The sequence below is a fragment of the Ovis canadensis genome, chromosome 5 (genome assembly GCF_042477335.2).
Source record: "Ovis canadensis isolate MfBH-ARS-UI-01 breed Bighorn chromosome 5, ARS-UI_OviCan_v2, whole genome shotgun sequence".
Taxonomy (NCBI): Eukaryota; Metazoa; Chordata; class Mammalia; order Artiodactyla; family Bovidae; genus Ovis; species Ovis canadensis.
The window spans coordinates 34,751,586-34,770,782 of NC_091249.1; the positions used below are offsets into that span (position 1 = coordinate 34,751,586).

At 44.3% G+C, this 19,197-nt stretch overlaps 1 protein-coding gene across 1 annotated transcript in view; it reads right to left on the reverse strand.

The window, feature by feature from the left end:
• LOC138440672 (uncharacterized) overlaps positions 1–19,197 on the reverse strand; it is an 81,973-nt gene that overhangs the window by 55,333 nt on the left and 7,443 nt on the right. The window contains exon 4 of the mRNA XM_069590315.1: positions 13,178–13,293. Within this exon, the coding sequence (XP_069446416.1) occupies positions 13,204–13,293 (90 nt within the window). The 3' untranslated portion in view covers positions 13,178–13,203. The remainder of the gene's footprint in view (positions 1–13,177; positions 13,294–19,197) is intronic.

The following is a 19,197-nucleotide window of genomic DNA, read 5'->3' on the forward strand; positions in this document are numbered from 1 at the left end:
CACTGACTTGATGGTTGGATGGCATCACCGACTCGATGGACATGAGTTTGAGTAAGCTGTAGGAGCTGATGATGAACCAGGAAGCCTGGCTGCTACAGTCCATGGGGTCGAAAAGAGCTGGACACGACTGAGCAACTGAACTGAACTGTGCTTCCCTCAAAAAGTTTATCGTACTGTCAGAGTCCTGGAGGAAACAGATGGCACACTCATTGGAAGGGTTTAAGGAAATCAGCAACGGTTAGTGAAGCACTTTAGGGCTGGCGACAATGGGGAGCTGCTACTACTTCTAGCCTGAAGATGTGAAGGAAGGGAAGAGGTAAATGAGCCCAGGGAAGGCTGCTGTCTGAACAGGTGTCTGACTGGAGCTGCAGGATTCAGTGGAGGATCCAACTGGCCTGCAGTGAATCGATGGCAAACCAGGGAAATAAATTCTTGATCTAGTTTTCCTGTGTCCACCGATCTCTGGCCAGTACTCCCTATTAGCCAAATCTAGCCAGAAGTCAGAGGCAAGGCAGATGGTGATGCAGTGCATACAGGTCAGTCTTCCATGCCACAGAGCAGGTGGAGATGGTGGAGCACAGATCTGGAGGCACAAATGGAAGAGCTTTTGGAAAGATTAAATAAAACAGAGAATGTGATGAGCTTAGCAGAAGGCCTTGAACATAGTAAGTTCATAAGTCCTCAATAAATGTTAATTCATTCTGAACTTTGGTTCTGTCTCTCTCTCTCACTTGCTCTCTTTCTGGCTGCCTTTTTAATTTACTGCTTGCTTTCTGAATTTTAATAGGTCACGAATGATTGAGGTGTCTTACAAGTAATAAACTGCTGTTATCACTCTTATAGGATTTTGAGGGTGCAATAAGTACATACCAAAGATAACCAGGGGCTCTGGGGGCTGGGGAAGAGAGAGAGAAGCAAAATAAGGGGAAAAGGCAAGAGGAAAGGATGGGAAAAAGCTGTATGTTCCCTATCAGGCTGAAGTGGACATGGGATTATCTTAGTTTATGATCAAATTAAGCACATACTGGGACATAACAAAAGCACCTTTGCAATTTTACAGCCTAGTGAGACTTTCCAGAAAGCCTAGTGAGACTTCTAAGGATGTGAAGAGGTATTCCTACCCTAAATGCAAATCTTGTTCTTACCCATAGATTAATAGGTTTTATTTCAGTACCCTCTTTCCTCCAAAAAGGAAGTAGTCAAATTTGTTCACGTGGATGTTCATGCATGCTCGCATCTATGTGCCTGGTTTAAGGGAATCTTATATTCTGATTTGGGAAGTGTCTGCTTGGAGTGAGTTAGTCCTCTCATGAGATGACTCCCAGTAGGCAGGGAGGTCCAGAGAGTGGTCTGAGCTCTTGAACCCCAGAATCCTTTCCTTAAGCCTTTGCCTGCTGCTGACGTGGCCCCCGAGGAATCTGTCTTAACTCTACAAGCTACTCTTGAGTGTCTGGTATAGGCTACAGAGCAGAACATTCTTGTCTATCTGCTCCTTCTCTCCCTCCAAGCCTTTGCACAGGCCATCCTCTCTGCCTGGAACATACACTCTGTCTTCTCCTGACTAATCTCACCTCATCCTCTAAGACCCTCCCAGATGTCACTGCCTTCAGGAAGCCTTATTGAACATCTCTCCTCCTCTCAACACCCAAAGGGGCTGGGAAGCCCTCTGTCTGCTCCCACTAACCCTCTTTGATCGCCTCTCAGTACATACTACACTGTCCTGTTTCCTGGCCTAACTCTCCCAACAGACTGAAAACCTCTTGAGGGACCTTGACATACTCACATTGGTTTATCACCACTCAGCAGAATGCCAGGCACACAAAGGATACTGAATGAAAGAATGTTTAAGAAATAATTCAGAAAATAGAAGTGTCACAAATCCCAAGGCATCAAATCAACCACATTATATGTTCCAGAGCATTCTTCCTCTCCTCCTGTCACCCTGCCTCTCCTGCACCAACAGCAGGCAGGACAGGTGACCTTACGGCTGCTCACCTGCTCCTTCCTCAGTCTTCTTCTTTTTCAGGAATCTCGTAAATGCCACTTCTTCAGAGGCTGCCTCTGACTCCTGATCCAAAGCAGTCACTCAGTCACTTGATTACACATCAGTTATTTTAATTTGCTATACAGCATTTACTGTGTTGACACTTTATTTATGTGTTTATTTTAATTATTTTCTATCTCCACCACTAGACTCTAAGGTCCATATGAGCAGGAACCTTGTTCATAACTGTATGCCTGGCACCTGGCAAAGTACATGCCATTTAGAAGGGTGTTCGTGAAATATCTGTCAAATGAATGCATGCAACTATTACTGTATTTTGATTTAATTTGATGTATATCTTCTCTCTTAGCTGCTGGAGTAGGTGTGCCAGAGAAACTGAGACGAGTCTCCTTTATGGCACTGGAGGCCGGGAGGGGGACTTCAGTTACTTCCTAGGCCAAGGTGGGACATGCTACCTGCTTACAGCGTCCTTGTGACCAGAGGCTGAGGAATCTTGGCCCATGTATCTGCAGGCTCCAGATGCTGAGAATGCTCCTCCAGGTTTCTGTGAGAGTGGCTCCAGATGCTCACTGCTCAGACTGACAGAGGAACGTGCTCAGGGCTCCCAGCTGGGCTGGCATCCAGCAGGAAGGAAGCGCAGTGTCCAGCACACCGAGAACAGATATCTTCCTTTCCCATATCACCACCCTGAGAGTGCACGGAGCTGCCTGGCTGGGTGTAGCAGCTGGCCCTGCCTCACGTGGCTTGGCAGCATGTCTCTCTGGCTCTGCCACAGAAACAGCCTTGAGAAGCTGTGGCCTCCCTCCTGCCCCTCTGCTCCTGCAGAAACTGCTCTGCCAGCTCAGCGGTGGGCCAGGCCTTGAGTCTCTCCCTTGCCCCTGGCCCTTCCTTGAAGTCCTTTGGTTTACTGGAAACCATAAACTGTGAGACAGCCTTTATCACACCCTGAACAGTGCACTCTTAATGTTTAACGCCAGAGACCAAAACGACCAGGGACACTGGCCTCCTGGTTACTCCCAGTGACTGATATTTGCACCTGGTAATTGAGGTCAGATTTGCTTCTCTTAAGTCACGTGGTTTGCTTCAAGGCAGGAAGACATCAGGGCCACTTGTTGCAAAGGAACCAGGAGGTGAGCACAGAAATGCTGCAAACCAGTTTTGGCAGCAAAGGCTGTGCTTTCCAGGGAGCCAGCCCTTGGAGCATGGAGCTAAGCTGGTAAATGACCCCTGGGAGGTCTAAACCCTAACATTTAGCTCAGAGCAAGCTTAGGATACTTTCTTCCCTCTAAGAAACCTGCTGAATGGAAAGTCACTCTGAATCCTTTCTGGAATACAGTGGGGCATTAATTAATTAACAAACTAGTTAAACATATTGAATATACCATCCAAAAGATTCTGGTTACTTAAGGGTCTCCAAATCACAGTGCAGGCCCTACCCTATCCAAACACCCTAATCTTGCTCCAGGATTTACTTGACCTCAGGTAATTATCTTCTGGTTGTCATGGAAGCTGCTCAGATAAACAGCAACACAGCCAACCTGGCTCCTCTGCCAGCCTCGGGTCCTTCTGAGAGTGGTGGTGCTCCCTGGTGGCCACCAGAGGCCCTGCCCGCTGGGCTGGACACAGCCCTACACCAACTGACACCTGATGTCTCTTTCACGTGGGCTCTGGAGGCACAAAATAGGTGCTCAGTAACTGCTTGCTGAACCAAGAGTCCCCCAGGGTAGATGCTAGCTCTCAGGCCTCAAGGCACCTTGGGTAGCCCTGGAGGGGCTGCTGTGGCTGGAGCAGATCCACCACGACCTGGGTCAACCCAGGGACTGCAGGCCACGCTAATCACGGCCTCTCATCTCCTCAAGAGATCCAGCGGGCCCACAGGCCACTTTCTCTGCTCTCAGAGCCAGAAGTCCTACAGACCTGTGAGGAAGGCGTCAGCTGTGGTCAAGCAGCTTGGCTGGAGGGTAGACAGGGATGAAGAGTGGCCACATTTGCACTGGATGCCAAGCACCACGGTCAGAGGGGCAGAAGGTCCCAGCCTCAGCATGCCAGGGGAACGCCACCCTCACTGTCAGCGTGTCCACCTGACCACAGAGCACACCCTCGACAGAATGACCCTCAAGGATGGACAACTGGCCTCAAGAGGACACTGCAAGGGGCCTAAGAAAGAAGCCACTGCCCCTGCAGACCCTGAAATGGCTACCAAAGGGAGCGTCACAGTGTTCTCAGGGAAGCTTCTACAATAAGACAAACTCTCATTCTCCCCTCTGTGACACACAGGGAGGGGACAGACCAGACTACCTGACTCCTCAAGGCCACCAAGGTCAACCACTGCCCTGTTTAGGGAGGCGGTACAGGGCTGAGCATGGACTCTCAAACTGGACCTGTGAGGCCTGGCTCTGCTGCATGACAGCAGAGTAGCCTTAGGCATCATTTAACCCCTGGTTCTTCATTCGGTTGTTACGGGAATTAAAGAAGATAATATGCATGAAACTTTTAGTTATAAAACCCTCAATACATTTTAGCTATGGAACTATTTTTTTCTTTCAAGAACAATGAACTAAACAGAAGAGAAACAGGGAATTAAATGGCATGGCATTACACACCAGCAGAAACTGAATTACCTGCCTTGGATACCAGCAATGACTACAAATAACAGTACAGCTGGCTCAGTCATTCCAGGCTCCTGATGTACAGCCTACAACAGACTGAACCACACATGAAAGCTGTTTCCACCCACAGACTGGTGGAGCCTACCGACCTGCTTGACAAGGATGATAAAAATAGCTACCATGGGCCATGCACACGCTAACAGTTCACGCAGGCTATTTCATTTAATTCAAGCTGCAAATCTGTGAGGCAGGCATTCTTAGTTCCCATTTTACAGATGTAGAAAGTGAGAGGTGAAGAACCTGAACAATTTCCCAAGTACACCTCCACTCACCTGTGTACACACGCAAAGAAGCACACCTGGGATTCAAGCCTGGCCTGACCGACTGTGGGCTTCTCCACTGTGCTATACTAGCTGGAGCAAAATTTCAAGAGCTGTGCATATCCTGGGAAGACCCACTTGGGTAGATGTTAAAATTACTTTTTTAGGAGCAAGGGCCACAGCTGTGTGTCTAAGAGCAGTGGGAGCAGTCCCCGGGCTGCAGGGTGACCAGAGCAGCTGGGAAGGGCGTCTGCCACCCCTGCCCCATAGGGCAGGTCAGGCTGCTTTTCCCAGAGGGTCTTAGGAGACTCCTCCCACGCCCACTTTGCAGGCCTGAGGTACAGGGTCCTGCGGTAGGAGTGAGGGCCCAGCTTTGCTCAGGACAGAGAGTTCTAGAGTGCCCACCTGCCCCCTGCACGTTTGCTCAGGCCCCTTCACACTCCAGGTTTAGTCTGTGTCACCCCGGGGAGAGGGCAAGGGTGGTGCAGGTCTGGTCTGGCCTGGTGGGGAATGGGAAAGAGGACACTGGAAGCACACTGTCCCCAGCCCTCAGAAGACAAAGCAGGCTCCCAGCATCTGTTACCACGGATGCCCTTCTATGAGGGGCTCCTAACGCCCAAGGCTGAGGGTCCCGTGCGTTGAGAAGGCCTTGTGCCTCAATCCCCTACAACAGCCAGTACCAGCTGCAGAGGATTAGACTCAGAACTGTTCCTGGATATTGCCGTTTTCTCTTGGACACCAAAGTGAATCCTGGAGAGAAAGCACTGGCCTGGGACCCCATGAGCCATGGCGCCTGTTTCCAGCTTTGCTCCTAACTCTCCACATGACCTTAAGCAAGTCACTCGAACTCCCTGGCCTAAACCGTCATCATAGCTGACGTTCACTGAGGTCTTACTCTGGGCCAGGCCCATGCTGGATGCATCATCACATTCATCTTCCGAGGCTCCTCTGAGGTAGCTGACATTTTCCCTGCCGTTCGCAGGAAGCTGTGGAGGAACAGGAAAGTTAGGAGACATGCCCAGAGCCACACAGTCAGAAAGGGCGGCTCTGGCTCTCGGGGTCGCGTGTTTTCCACGCTGTTCCCCACTGTGACATTCAGAGTTACTTTATAAAGGACACCTGTAAAATCATTTCAAAGCAAAAAAAAAAAAAAAAGGGAAGAGGGGCTTCAAAATACAAATAAAAATCACAACTCCCTGGACATCGCTTAAGGTATAACCCTAGTCCCCTGAAGCACATTTTGCAGAATGTGTCCACTGAATCAGAGACCTCCAAGAAGGGGAAAGACCCTCAATAAGTTATTTTTTCCCCTCCTTGCTTCCCTGTGGGCAAGAATCCCAAGACAAGCCAAATTCTATGGATGACACCAGAAAGGTTAAGCAAAGTTGGCCAACCTAGGCCCTCCGCCGGGAGATTAAGAGGAAGACAGAACTAGGATTCCCATTTGTGTTAAGGTGGAGCCCCTCCAATCAAAACTTAAACATTTAAATCTAATATTCAAGTACACCCTTTCTAACCTTAAAAGCAAATTTTATTTCACAACAAAGCTGGTCAATATTGAGTTCAGACCGTAGTTGGTCTTCCCTCTCCTGGCAAAGCTCTGTATCAGGGCTGATAGTTGCAGACAACAGAACTAATAATAGTGGCTAGGGAAGGGTCTAAACAGAATTCTGAGATGGAGGACAACCAACCAGGAACAGTGCTTCAACCACACCTTAGAGCTGGGAGGAGAGCAAGATCCTACCCTCCCTCAGTGCCCTGCGAGGCCCCTCCTCCCGCTGCTGCCTCTCCTCCCTGGCAGGAGGAGAGGGCTCTCTGGTGCACTGGCCTCCTTCCTGTTCCACAAACAATCCCGACTCAGGGCTATGAATTTACTGTTCCCTCTGCCTGGAACACAGACATTCACTTCGCTTGCTCCCTGACTTCACCTAGACTTCTGCTCGAAGACCCCGTTAAAGAAGTGTTCCTGGACTATCCTGTCACTCTAAACCCTTTCCGTGCTTGACTCTTCCCCACAGCATCTACTGCTCCCAAACATTGCATAAAGCACTGCCTGTCGGAGCTTCCCTGGTGGCTCAGTGGTAAAGGGTTCACCAGCCAGTGCAGGAGACACAGGTTTGATCCCTAGTCTGGGAAGACCCTACACGCCATGGAGCAACTAAGCCTGAGCGCCACAACTACTGAGCCTGTGCTCTAGAGCCCAGGAACCGCCACCACTGAGCCCCCGCCACCTAGAGTGGTGCTCCACAACGAGAGAAGCCACCGCGATGAGAAACCCTCGCAACGCAACGAGAGTGTAGCCTCCACTCTCAGCAACTAGAGAAAAGCCCGCACAGCAGTGAACACCCAGCACAGCCAACAACAAATATATAAAATTAACAACAACAACAAAAAAGGGCACTGCCTGTCTCCAGAACCAGACTGCAAGCACCATGAAGGCAGGTTGTTTTGTTTACTGCTGTAAGCTCAGAGGCTGACACCTTTAAGGTGCTTAGCTCTTTGCTGAATACTTTATGAAGGAATAAACAAAGGAATGAATGGGAAACTTCGGCACGCGTCCTCACATTCTCTGGCCTGCGCTGGAGGATTAAGGTAGCAGCAAGAATCAACTTGTGTTATGGTTGCAGCTGTGCTGTCATCCTGCCCAGATCTTGATCAGCCTTGTGGCTCCCACCGTGGAGGGAAGACATGCCTGGGGACCTCTATCTCCAAAATTCCCCTGTCAGTCTCTGCAGCTCTGGGAACTTGCCTGGGCTGTTGCTGTGCAGACCATGAGGGCCTGGCTAGGTTCCTGTCCCTGTTTCCCCAGGGCCTCAGACAGGCTGGCAAGTGAGTTGCCCAAAGTCTCCTTTTTCCCCTAGACCGGTTCAGCCCAGGGAGTGACACAAACAAGCGCAGCCATGTATAGATTCAGAGGGTCACACGAGGTCAGAGTTGGGGGAAGCCTTCGTGAACTGGAGGCCAGCCTGTGCTCTGCAGATAACGCAGGCCCGTGTGGACGCAAGTGTGTGTGTGTGTGTGTGTGTGTGTGTGTGTGAACTCTGGGGTCTGGCAGATCCAACCTCCATCAGCCATGTGATTCTGGAGAGTCATTTGAGAAGACAACATTTGAAAAACACTGCTTTTCTCAGGTGCAAAATGGAAATAAATGTCCCCCTTTTATATAGTAAACTTGTCTTCCTGTTCAAAAGTCTTTACTTCCTACCCTTTGTGATATTAAGTCAAACTCCCTGGCTTGATCATCAAATCCCACTATCACCAAAATCCGGTCAGCCCAGTGTACCAGGTATGGTCCCTCTGACTCCTTCCGACACTCCCGCTCCTTCTCATATCTGTGCACTTTGGGGCTACCACCCACTTTCTTCTCTCCTACCAGAGTCAACCTAAGCCCAGGGGCAGGCAGCACGAAGTCTCCCCAACATGGGCTTTTCTGGGCACTCACTGGTGTAACTATTGCATGTTAACAGATAGGAACAAAGTTTTGACTCTCCAACCTGTCTCTTCTCTTATGATGTCTCCTCCCTACCACGCATTAAATAATACATAAAAATTCTTGCTGACTCATCTGAAGTTAGAATTCAGTTAAAATGCTCCCCAATACTACCTCTATTACCCAAGGGAAGGGGAAAAAAAATAAAAAACCACCTCTACCTCCAACCCAGACTTGACAAGTAAAAGAACTCCCTGAAAACAATGCATTGAATAAATCACAAGGACTAGTCTCACTTCAAGATTTCAGGAAGGAAAACACAGTTAAACTGAAAACAGTTAACTGGTGTTCAAAAAAAAAAAAAAACACGCACAACAAACAGACAGGAAGTGTTTTTTAGGACCATGTCTATCAAAGACCCTTAGGGGCTGATTCACCTTTCAGCATATTCTTTCTAACACCTGCTTTTACTAAAAACCAACAGCTCAACACCAGAGCTTTGTGAGTCAGAAGCAGAGTGAAACTGGACACAGAAGCACTCAGCTGTGAAGCACAACACCCAGAGAGCAAGCAATAGGCACAAGAATGACTGGCCAGCGCCTGTGGCCACAGGGGTGGGCCCTGGGGGAGCTGAGATTTCCCTCCTGCCTTGCTCCTCTCTGGGGCCCATGCCTCCGCTTCCCCCACTCATCTACTACATACATCCGGAAAAAAGTACTTGCATAACCCCTCAAGTAAACTAATTCTACATTGTTTCAAGTATGACCTAAGGACCAATGTATATTTCTTTCTTGTGTTTTTTTAAAGAATATTAAAAGATACCACTTAGAAAACTCACAAGACATATTAGAGTATCAAGAGAAGAATTAGATCTAATATCTTTTGATTTTAACCTGGCATTAGATAATCTTTTTGAATGCAATTCTACATCAACACGAAGAAACTGCCCCTTTAAATTTCAAACAATGTCAACTTAGTTCTTTTCCTTTATCATATTTTTAAAAACAGGACTTGGTCACTACAGCTTACAGAGTCACAAAACACGGTCCACACAAAACCTGTACACAAAAATGCTCACTGCAGTATTTGTAATAGTCGCAAAATAGAAGTAACCCTAACATCCACCAAATGATGAATGAATAAATAAAATGTGGTATCCCCATACAACAGAATATTATTTGGCAATGAACAGGAATGGAATGCTGACATATGCTACAATGTGGATGAACCTTGAAAACATCAAGCTAAAGTGCAAGAAGCCAGACGCAAAAGACCCCATACTGTATGGTTTTATTCATATGATCCAGGATAGGCTAATCTATAGGGACAGAAAGTAGATTAGTGGTTTTCAGGGGCTGGGGGAAATGGGGAGACTGGGGAGGCAATAATTAGGGGTACAGAGGTTTTTTTAGGGGTAATGAAAAATGTTTTAAGTTGACTTTGGTGATGAATGCACAATTCCATGAACATCCTAAAAACCACTGAACTGTACATTTTAAATGGGTGAATTGTGCAGTATGAGAAATATATTTCAATAAAGCTGTTTCTTAAAAAGAAGACACAACACCATAAAGAAGACATCACACCATAAAATTCCTCGAAAAGAACACAGGCAAAACACTGTCTGACATAAATCATACCAATGTTTTCTTGGGTCGGTCTCCCAAGGCAATGGAAATAAGCAAAAATAAACAAATGAATCCTAATCAAACATAAGCTTTTGCACAGCAAAGGAAATAACAGACAAGACAAAAAGGTGACCTACGGACTGGAAGAAAATATTTGCAAATGACATGACCAACAACAGCTTAATTTACAAAATATACAAACAACTCATACAACTCAATAACAAAAAAACCCCAAACAACCCAACTGAAAAGTGGGCAAAAGACCTAAATAGATATTTCTCCAAAGAAAGCATACTCATCGTCGCTAATTATTAGACAAATATAAATCAAAACTACAATGAGGTACCATCTCACACTGGTCAGAATGGCCATCATTAAAAATATCTACAAATAACAAATGCTGGAGAGGGTGTAGAGAAAAGGGAACCCTCCGATCTGTTGATGGGAATGTAAATTAGTGCAAACACTATGGAAAATAGTATGCGGGTTTCTCTAAAAACTAAAAATAGAATTGTCACATGATCCAGCAATTCCTTTCCTTGGCATATATCCAGACAAAAGTGTAATTCAAAACAATACACGCACCCCTATGTTCATAGCAGCACTATTCACAATAGCCAAGACATGAAAACGACCTAACTGTCCATTGACATCAGGATGGACAAAGAAGATGTACCATGTATATACAATGGAGTATTAGTCATAAAGAATAAAATAATGCTGTTTGCAACAACGTGGATAAACGTAGAGATTATCATACTAAGTGAAATAAGTCAGAAAGAGAAGGACAAATAATACACAGTATCACTTACATGCGGATTCTAAAATACAACACAAATGAACATATCTATGGAGCAGAAAGACTCACAGATATAGGGAACAGACTGTGGCTGCCAAGGGGGCAGGGCACTGGTGAGGGAAGGACTGGGAGTTGGGATTAGCAGATGCAAACGATTATTAATATACACAGAATACACAAATAACAAGGGCCTACCATATAGCACAGGAAACTATATTCAATATCCCATGATAAACCATAAATGGAAAAGAAGATGAAAAATAATATAGATATGTATAACTGGATATATCTATGTATAACCCATTTTGCTGTACAGAAGAAACTAACACAACATTTGAAATCAACTATACTTCAGTAAAATTTTTTTTAAAAAGAGGACACAGAAAAAGTACTCCACAACCTCAAGCTAGTGCCCGTGATTTCTGAGACTCCTGTACAAGTCTATCAGTTTGAAACATCCAGAATTCATGTGCCCTCAAGGGTGTCCTGAGTGGCCTGAGAATAAGTGCCCTAAAGCAGTCCCACGGGAAAAAGGACAGCTTTTCTTTCACTGACCACAGTTTTAACTGTAATATTTTAAAACATTCAGATATCAGCAGGTACTTATTCGTGACTCTGGTTTATAAAACAGCTGATCTTGACAACGATTCAGACTGAGGTTGTGTCAGTTTTACTAGAACTAGGCTGAGACAGATTTACGCTTGGAGTTTGTCAGTTTGTTCCTCCTCAAACAGGTCACAAAACCTCCTAGGTGCAGAGGAAGACTTCAGATTCTTGAAATCAAACCTTTCCAATTTATGGAGGTTAAGGTTCTTCAGATAAACTACTGAACTACCCTGCATCAACTGGCACACATAATAATGCATGTAAGGCCAACAGTAATAAAGGCAGATTTTACCAGCGTGTGCCAACAGTTCAGTCAAATAAAATATGAAAACAGAAGTGTATTACAGATACGTGTGTGCAAATATAATTCATCTTCTACCTGTAGGCGGCCAGTCTAACTTTAGAAAAGAATAATTTTATTTATTTTGGGGGGTCTGTCCTGGGTCTTCGGTGCTGTGTGGGCTCTTCTCTAGTTGCAGCGAGCAGGGGCTACTCTCCAGGGCACGCGGGCTTCAGCAGCTGCGGCACACAGGCTCAGGAGTTGTGGTGCATGGGCTGAGTTGCTCTGCTGCATATGGGCTCGTCCCAGATCAGGGATGGAACCCACATCTGCTTCATTGGCAGGCGAATTCTTTATCACTGAGCTATCAGGGAAGGCACAGCCTAAGTTTCTGATAACAGGCAAGAGCTTCAAAGACCTTGGGCTGCCACTCTGCCTTGCTACATTTTAGCTCTGAAAGTAATCTAATCTCTGAGTCTTGGCTTCCATATTTGAAACAAATGAATTGTATCACTTATTTGACCAAGTTTGCAAGGAGACTGAAAAAGATGTAAACCGTGGGGCATAGTGCCTAACACATAGAGGCTTGAGGCAAAGCTGGTGCAGACTGGGGTGAAGGTCGAGGGAACATCAAGTTCCTCACAAAGACTTGTGATACTGAGAGGGAAGATCTCCCAGAATTCTTGCTGGGCAGGGCCCTAAAGGGGTCGTAGCTAAGGGAAGGACACCACCATACCTAGCAGATGCTGAAAATCAAGGAAGGCCTTTGCTAGACCCCATCAGAATGCCAAGAAGTGTAGTTGTCCTTAGCATTAAGGACAGAAAGTATTCTTATTACCAGATAGAAAACTTAGAATTACTGCCTGCTGAGCACAAATCTCACAAATGGGGTTAAAACAGAACAGAAACAATCTCTACTCAAACTGCTCAGATTACAACGCTAATGGTGGTTTTAGGACAGATAAACTAGAGCTGTGAAATTACCCAATGCGGGATCGGGGGAGATCAGGAGAAGAAGCCCTCTGTGGGGGCAACACGGTCAGGGTGAGTAGAAAGAAACCCTGGGCCTTGCTGGCCATGGGTGTCTCTCCAGCAGCACAGGAACAGTCTGCCCAGTGAGCAACTGCAAGAAGGACCACAAAGTCCATGCAAAGAACACCTCGTATTTCCGACTTACCACACACTTGAATTAAAGGGACTGCCTGGGTGGGTACCATCTCCTAGGATGGCAAAAGGGACAGGCCCAAGAAGCATAAGTGAAGGGATACCACACTCCCAGTGCAGAGGATGACCACCTGGCCCTCCATTCCCTCAGAAACATTCCAGTAATATTTCCGGTTTCACTGCTATTGCTTTTCTGTTTTTATAAACAAACTATGAAAATCAACAAACGACCTCAAAATCAAACAAGTATGGTCTACACCAATCCTGTATAACAACAACAACAACAAATAACGTGGAACAAATAAGAGAAAAACTCTGGTCAAGCTGGAAGCTCACCCATGGCTGGTAGCTGGCATTCTTGTCTACAGGAGGAGGAAGTCCATTTTCTCCTTTCGCTGCTGCCCAGCCTCATCACTGCCTGCAGTGCAGGGAAGTCCAGGGCCTACCGCCATCTGCAGGCAAAACAGAAAAAAACACAGGTTATGGTTCAAATCACCCACCTGAAGCGCTCCTGTCTGGGCTGAAACACCTGGGTCCTGCCCAGGTGCAAGAAACAGACGAACTCACTCAGTTCTGGGTCTGGGATCCCACCACAGAGTTGAGACATGGTAAAAATTCTAAACAACCAAGGGCTCAAGTACATCTTAACAACATCAGCAAACCCTTATACGAGGCTCACCATGTGCCAGACACTGCTCTGAATGCCTTGTATTTATTAGCTCATTTAATCCTCATAAAAATTGGGTGAATGTTTTAGGAGGTCTCTGCCAATTTGCCTGATTATTGAGTTAGGCTTAATAACTAAAATGAAAAATTTGGTAATACAATACCTGATTTCAAAGAAGGGTCAAATTAGAAAACTCTGATGACAGATTCTGAACATCCCCAGATCATCCATCCCCTGAATATTTATCAAATGCCCGTTATAGAGCAGACGCTGCCCTAGGACCTGGGAACAATGGCAGGAACGCAAAAGACAAGTCCCTGCTCTCACAGAGCTTCCATTCTGGTGGAGGGAAGCCACAAGAGAGGAGGCGATAAATGTTGTACAGAAGAAAAAAGCAGGGTAAAGGGGATAGAGGGTGATGACCATGCTGCTAATATTCATTCGCTTATTCATTCATTTCCAAGTGCTTACTAACCATTCGCCACAAGCAGACTCCGTACTGAGATGCACTGATGGAACAAAGATAGACATGACCCCTGACTGTAAGGGTTACTTACTCACATGGGAGAAGCATACGATCACCTAAGTAAAAGCGAAGATGTTAGCCTGTAGTAGGTATGATAGCAGAACGGCACGGGTCCCAGTGAGAGCATCTTAGGGAGCTCAGGAACCTGGGATGGAGTGGGAGAAGGAGAAGCATCCTTTGTAGAAAGCAGACCATGTGCAAAGGCTGGATCACAGCCCGCAGGCCAGAGGCAGAGTGGGGAGATGGGAAGCAGAAGGAGGGGAGGCGGGGTGTGGCCCTTGCACGGCACTTCCAGCCACAGGAGGTCCTTATCCTCTGAGGAGAGCACCACACCAGGGCCTTAGAGAGGAGTAACATGGTTGGATGTGTGTGTTTTTAAACGATTACATTGTGTGGTAGACGGAATAATGGTCCCGCCAAAGAAGTCAGTATCTAAATTCTCGGAGAATAATGGTCCCGCCAAAGAAGTCAGTATCTAAATTCCCGGAAGCTGTGACTATATTACCTTCCAATGACAAAAAGAGCGCTGGAGATGTGATTAAGGATCTCGAGATGGGGAGATTATCCAGGTGGACCCAATGTAATCACAAGTGTCCCTGTAAGAGGGAGGCAAAGTAAGATTCAGAAGATGAGTGTCAGAGTGTTGCAGCGTGAGAAACACTTGTTAGTTTTAGAGGTGGAGGAAGGGTCTATGAGCCAAGGAATGCAGGAAGCCTCCAGAAGCTGGAAAAGTCAACAGAATGATTCTCCTCCAGGAGCTCCAGAAGGAAAAGAGCACTTCTGAAAACTGCATTGGTAACATAATAAATTTGGATTGTTAAAAGCTACTAATTTTGTGTTCATTTGTTATAGCAACAATACACTACTACACACTGGCTTCTGTAAAACACAGTGTTCATTTGTTATAGCAACAATACACTACTACACACTGGCTTCTGTAAAACACAGATTATAAGTAAGGGGAAGTGGAGGCAGGGACCAGCTGGAGGTCACTGTGTCCCCCAGACAAGAGATGTGAGAGCCTGAGCCACAGCAGCGACAGAGAGGTGAAGAGGAGCAGAAGGACCCCAGGAGGGGAGGTATTGGCCAGTCAAGTTCCAGACATTACTGGAATGCTGAAGCGGGCTTTCTTTAGGCTCAGGACCTGCCCAGCTCACCCTAGGCAGCACCCTCTGTAGAAGGAGGAAGTTTGCACAGGGGCGTAAGACCACCTCCAGACACAGACACCATGTGCTTACTTGACAGGGACCTGCCAACCCCTTTCCCACAAAGAAGTCCAGGAACTTCCAGGAACATGCTCTAAGAAGTAACAACCTAGGAATTTCTACCAGGAAAAAGTAGCAAGTGTTCCAGCCAAGCATGAGGCCTTGCTGTGAACCTTTTTTTTTTTTTTCCTAAGAGAGATTTTGTAATCCTGGAAAGGAGGCATCTAAAATTTAAACACACATATCTTAAACCCAGGTGACACACAAACATGGTTTTACCTAACACGTAGAAATTTCATGGTCAGTAGAATAATGCAGAAGTTACAGAAAGAGAATAAAGGAGAAACTAGGAGACCCTCTCTCACCATCTCCTCCATTCCTAGCTAACGATTCAGACCCGCTAAGAAAGTGGGATTCTAATTTGGCCCAACCTAACAGGGCTATTGAGAAGAGGGAATTTTAGATATATTCTATTTTATACCAAAAGCATAAATATAGACACACTAAGAAGAAGTACCTTGGAGGGCACTCAGTGGTGACAAGGAAGTCTTGCCAACCTGCTGCGGCTCTGCAGACCACAGAGACCTGGCTGGATGCTTGGAGCAGACACACAAGGACGCAGGAGTGCCTGCAGATGGCAAATACCAGGCAGTCCTGGGAACGTTCAAATGGGTTAATTTTAAAACAGTTATTGTATAAACTGTTTTTCTGTTGACAAAAGTGACATGTTTATTAGTGGAAAAAACAAACATTTCCTGTAGTCCCAATGGTTCAGAGGTAACTTATTTGTAAATATTTCTTCCAATAATTTTTGAGATTCTCACACACAGACATACATACAAACATACACTTTCTAACAATATTAGGATACTGTGCATATTTTTCTTTTGCAACCAGCTTTGTTTTATCTAATAGTATATAATTTTTCCATGTCATTAAATATACTTTTAATAGTTGGCACTATTCTATCACTATTTTTCCATGGTATCAAAATCTCTTAATTAATCCCTAATTGCTGGACAACTAACTGGTTTCTAACTTCATGATAACAGAAGTCAGACTGGGAGGAACAGCCTATTCTATAAGAAAACCTCCTCACTTAAAATCTGTGTCTGAAGCTCAGATTATTTCTTAGGGTCATGTTTCACACCTTTCAGCCATCCATACATCACTATTATTATTTTACCATAATTAAATGTCATATATACTGTACTTAACATTTCCCTTTAAATCAACTCATTTCTACCCTTAAATAAATGTTTTAAAAGCAAACCTTATTTACTACCATAAATGGAAAGCCAGCATTAAATGTCATAAATGAAGACAGTCATAAGAATAAATACAATGGGAAACACAATGGTGTCATGAAAATATAGTTGATATTGCTATCCCTTTGCTCATCCTTTCATATCAAGTGGGAGATTAGGAAGGCTTAACACTGTGTTAAAGACATACTAGTACCAAGCTGAGATTGTTCTCCTTCCCTTGATCAGAAGATTGGAAAGGAGTTGACCAGAGGAATAACTTTCTCACCATGGGAGTCAGTGTTATGTGACGCTGCAAATATACCCCACCTAGAATTACCCTGTACCACCTGAAAAAAGCCCAAAGGCAAGCATGTTTCAGGATACATGCTGAAAGTAGAATCACTGGGATAAAAACATATGGACACTTTAAGAAGATTTTGATAAACTCCATCCAAGTTAGTTTTACCATTAGAGTGCCTGATTTACTTCACACTCAAATACTGTCATAAATAAAAATGGTAAGCTTTGTAGTGTAAGATATTCAGCAGCTGAATTTTCAAAGCTATTTTCATATTCCTCTGGCCAGTTTCTGATGCTGAGGGGAAGGCAATTATATAAACCTTCAGCTAGTGATATTGCAAAACTGATATTGCACTTGGTTTAACCAAGCTAAAGTAAACTCAGTAAAATATGAGGAAGTGACTTAAGCATTTGCAAATATTTTAGAATGCTTTTGTTCTGGCAAAGGTCAAATGAGGATCAGAATAACATGGATTCACATAAAACTTTTGAGAAATAGAGAGACCCAGAGAGGCACTACTCTTGAGACACAAGTCACTAAAAATTTTCAGTATGTCAATCAAAACTCTAAAATAAATATATGTTCAAGCCTTCCTATCTTGGTATGATAGGTAATTGCAAATATGCTACAAATTAATGCAATCCTTAAGAAAAGACTTCTAAAATAGAAAAATAAAAATGTATTTTGAAGCGTGAAGAGTTAATAACAATAAGAAGCTTCCAGATTATTTCAATAATTCTCAGGCAGACACACACATATGCATGTGCCTGTGGGAGAAGAAGAGAATTAAAAACATGCTAAAATGCTTCTTATGTTTGGGATGAAATTAGAGATTTTAATTAATTTTTAGCTTTTGTAGGAAAATGTTTACCTACGCTTAGGGCTCCTAATAGGATACAGAATTCCAAGTCACTGAACAAAATGAAGGAAGGAAAGAATGGAGCCAAAGACACCTTGATGATTTCAGATGCTATAAGAAAAAAGAAACGATATATAAACAACACAACTCAGTAACAAAATACAATCAAATTTTCCAAACAGATATGAACAGACATTACTCCAAAGAAGATATACAAATGGTTAATAAGCACATTAAAAGATGCTCAATATCATTAGTCATCCAGGAAGTACAAATTAAAACCACAATGAGCTAGAAATTTACACCGGCTAGGATGGCTATAAAAAAAAATATACACAAGTGTTGGTGAGAATGCAGACAAATTGAAACACTCATGCACTGCTGGTAAGAATGTAAAATGTTGTAGCTACTTTGGAAAAGTATGGCAGCATGGCAGCCCACTCCAGTACTCTTGCCTGGAGAATCCCATGGACAGAAGAGCCCATCAGGCTACAGTCCATAGGGTCACAGAGAGTCAGACATGACTAAAGTGACTTTGCATGCATGAACTGGAAGTTTAAACACAGAAATACCATGCGATCCAGCAATTCCACTTTTATTAATAGGTATATACCCAAGAGAAATTAAAATATGTGCTTACACAAAAATTTGTACGTGGGTGTTCATGGAAGCATTATTCATAATAACCAGAAAGCAAAAACAATCTAAATGTCCATCAACTGATGAATGGATAAACAAAATGCAGTATAGCCACAGGATGGAATATACTGGGCAGTAAAAAAGGAGCAAACTACTGATCCATGCTATAACGTGGCTAAACCTCCAGAAGATTACTCTAAGTATACAAAGCCAGTCACAACAAACCACATATTGTACAATCTCATTTATACAAAATGCCTAAAAAAGGCAAGTATATAGAGGCAGAAAGTAGATTAATGCTTGCCTAGGGCTGGAGAGGGGAATATTAAGGGCTGCTGGAGAGTGGTTGCTAATGAAATAATATAAATGTTCTAAAATTAGATTATGGAGATACACCCTCTGCAAATATATTATAAATCACTGAACTGTATCCTTTTAATGGGTGGATTTTATGGTATGTAAATTATATCTTAATAAAGGTGCTAATAATAATAATAAATGAAGACCATAAATGAAGTTAACAGATGGGTGACCAGACTAGGGGATGATTTATAACACTGCCATTGCATGAAGGATTAACAGTTTAGTGAGCATACCAATATATAAGGATCAAAATGAAAACCAGACAGAAAAATATCAGAAACCTAAAGGAAGAGAAAAGGAGACAAACAGGCAGTTCACAAATGGCAGAACAATATGATGTGATGCTCAACTAAAACAGAAATGGAGTTCTGCTTTAACCTACTAGTTTGACAAAAAAATTAGTAAATTAGATAATAGTAAGTGCTGACAGATGATGGGAAAGGGACCCTTCATGCACTCCTGATGGGAGAAAACTGATGAAGCCATTCTGCAGCACAAAGCAGCAGTTTTTAGTAAATGACATCATACACATATTCCAAAATTAGCAAT